Below are 2,598 nucleotides of genomic sequence, written 5' to 3'. Positions count from 1 at the left end.
AGGGAGGCAGCGCTGCGCTCCGGCGGGCAGCACGGCCCACGCCCGGGAGCTGCCTCAAAAATGCACTTTCTCTGTGGTTAGTCCGTCCCACGGGGCCGGGTGCTCGCGGGTGCTCGCGGGCGCTCGCCACCCACACCGGCACTGCCGGGAGCCGGCTCTCCCTCTGCGGGGGGCTTCTAGAGCGGACGGGACTTTAGGTGGGACATACTGGCACTGCGTAAGGGAACAGGAAGGCTTCTGGCGGGGTCTGGGGCTCTTGCCAGGAGCTTCCCATAAAACTTATATAATAAAAAGGACTTTATTTAATAAAGTCTTGGTAGGAAGAAGAGCAAGGCGCCTTCTGTGTCTGTTCAGCTTCGCTTCCCCCAGGGCACCATCAGCGGGAAGCCTCAAGCCCCCCACACCGAGGTGGGAGCTGACTCGTCCCCTTTCCCCAGGCTCCCAGCGGCTGGGCCCGAGCCCGAGCCCGGCCCTGGGGAGGAGACCGAGGGCAAGCAGAAGCAGCGACTGATGCACCAGGGGCACGAGGAGGGCAGGAGAAGTGAGAAGGGGAAGCTACATGTGCCGTAGTAGCACTTTCCCCTCCTGCGACCCAGCCTGCTGCGGGGTCAGAGCCGGCCCCCAGTGCCCCCGGCGCTGCCCGCCCTCCCCCTGCCTCGGGCAAGCACAATCACGGGGGCCAAGGGGACAAACTCCAGGGGACGGAGCCCAGCTGTTCACATGACGGCTTTATTTAAGGCAGGTGAAGGGTGGCCGATCGTAGTGTGCGGTTACGTGCTATGCAGCTGGCAGCAAGTCACAGGGGATGCCTCTGCAGGTCCCCACCCGTCGCAGAGGGCCTCTGGCACCAGCATTCTCCGCAGTGCTGGATCCAGCCCAGTCTCCTTCAAGGCTCCTTCCCGCTGCCACCCAGGCCGCGCATCTGTTTTGGTCCTGGGATCCCTCCCTCGGCGTGCCTGAGCCCCAGCCCGCGGGAATTCCTCAGCTAGAGCTTGCTCTGGTTTGGCGTTTGCTCCACCCTGATGACTCCTTCCTGCGCGCAGGTGACCGCCAGGACCCCGTCCCTGCGCCACAGCCGTCCCTGCACCAGTCCCCGGCACCCGCCTGCAGAGAGCGCCTGTCAGACCGCGGCCCGCCGCCCCCCGGCACGGGCAGGGCTGGCCTTTGCCGCGTGGGTCCCAGGGAATGCGGTGAGGACTCACCAGCCCAGGGGCTCTCGCACTCGTACAGCATCCAGTGGTCCGCTCGGAAGGGCGCGTGGAACCACATGGAATGGTCGAGGGACACCATGAACTTGATGCGGTACTGCCGGTGCGGGAGCAGGGCCGTGCCCAGGAAGGCGTAGTCGGAGATGTAGGCAGCCACACAGCAGTGCACCTTCATGTCAGTCTCTCCTGCAAAGGAACCGGCGCTGCCCGTCCCCCGCGGGGTGGCCATGGGACAAGCATGGGCACGTAGCGCGAGGCAGAGCCCCAGGAGCTCTGCTTCCCCGAGGCTCAGCTGCTGGCCAAGCAGAGCCGAGATGCTCTGTCAGACCCGCTCCCCTGGCCGTGCCCCCTGGGGAAAGCCCGCCGTGGCCGAGCACGGCACACAGGCATCGCTTCATGCTCAGGCACCCACGCCCCTATTCCAGCCTTGAAATCCCCAGGCTTCCCCGCAGGCTTAGGGTGCAGACAGCCTCTGAATCACAACCCTCTCGGCCCACTCCATCACGAGGATGCTCCACAGCGCGAGCTTGAGCCCGAGCCCTCGGCTCGTGAGGCAGCTGGACCACCCTCCCAGCAGGACCCACCTATGTAGCCTCGTGCTCGCACCCAGAAGAGCTGCTTTGGCTCCTGCAGCTCCGAGCAGAATATATCTGGCGGGTTCACGGGTTTGATATCAATCGGCACATCTTCGGCTTGAATCTTGTTGAGATGCTTTCTGTACCTCTCCGCCAAGTTAGGATTCCTGTAGACCAACGCGGAGAAGTGAGGTTAATTCCGGGCAGGCCAGGGGCACGTCCTGCTGGCAGCGGCTTCAGCCCAGGGACCCAGGGCCACACAGAAAGGCAGGAGGGGCACGGCTCCTGCCCTGTCCTGTCCTGCTTCTCTACTCCCCTCCCAGGCATATTTGGGAACTCCTCAGGCAGTCGCCCCAATCCCTGCGCCTCCCTAAGCCCCAGCCGCAGAGAAGGGCATCCCCGGCGTGCCCCTTCCACCCCACTCACTGCAGGAACTTCTGGATGAGCTCCTCTTGCGTCAGCAGCTCCTCAGGGGGCGGCACGGCAGGCATGGTGAACTGGTGCTGCACTGGGCTCCCCTGGGAGAGCTGGAAGGAGGCCTGGCAGATGAAGATCGGCTTTCCATGCTGGATGGCCTTTACAGAACGAACAGAGAAGCTCTTCCCTGTACGGGTCCGCTCCACCTCGTACAGCACCGGCACCTGGGGGTCCCCTGGGACAGAAAAGGGACGTTCTGCCATTGGGCCACCACGCACCACAGAGGGGACCTGACCTACAGAGGCCAAGCACTGGGGCCAGGCGGGCTGAGCCCGCTGTGCCCTGAGCTGGCAGTGCCACCCTCTCTCTGCTGTGCTGGAGCCGGGATGGCGGCACCC

At 64.7% G+C, this 2,598-nt stretch overlaps 1 protein-coding gene across 1 annotated transcript in view; it reads right to left on the bottom strand.

Annotated features, from left to right (window-relative positions):
- Positions 1-682: 682 nt before the first annotated feature.
- Positions 683-2,598, bottom strand: part of ACOT8 (acyl-CoA thioesterase 8) — a 4,142-nt gene continuing 2,226 nt past the window's right edge. Inside the window, exons 2-5 of the mRNA XM_009323167.1 lie at positions 2,210-2,435; positions 1,793-1,950; positions 1,203-1,394; positions 683-1,104 (exon numbers count right to left, since the gene is read on the bottom strand). Of these exons, the coding sequence (XP_009321442.1) occupies positions 986-1,104; positions 1,203-1,394; positions 1,793-1,950; positions 2,210-2,435 (695 nt within the window). The 3' untranslated portion in view covers positions 683-985. The remainder of the gene's footprint in view (positions 1,105-1,202; positions 1,395-1,792; positions 1,951-2,209; positions 2,436-2,598) is intronic.

The sequence above is a fragment of the Pygoscelis adeliae genome, unplaced genomic scaffold, assembly GCF_000699105.1.
Source record: "Pygoscelis adeliae isolate BGI_AS28 unplaced genomic scaffold, ASM69910v1 Scaffold874, whole genome shotgun sequence".
NCBI classification, from domain to species: Eukaryota; Metazoa; Chordata; class Aves; order Sphenisciformes; family Spheniscidae; genus Pygoscelis; species Pygoscelis adeliae.
Note: the sequence above shows the minus strand (reverse complement) of the source record. Positions and strands in the feature narration are given on the sequence as shown.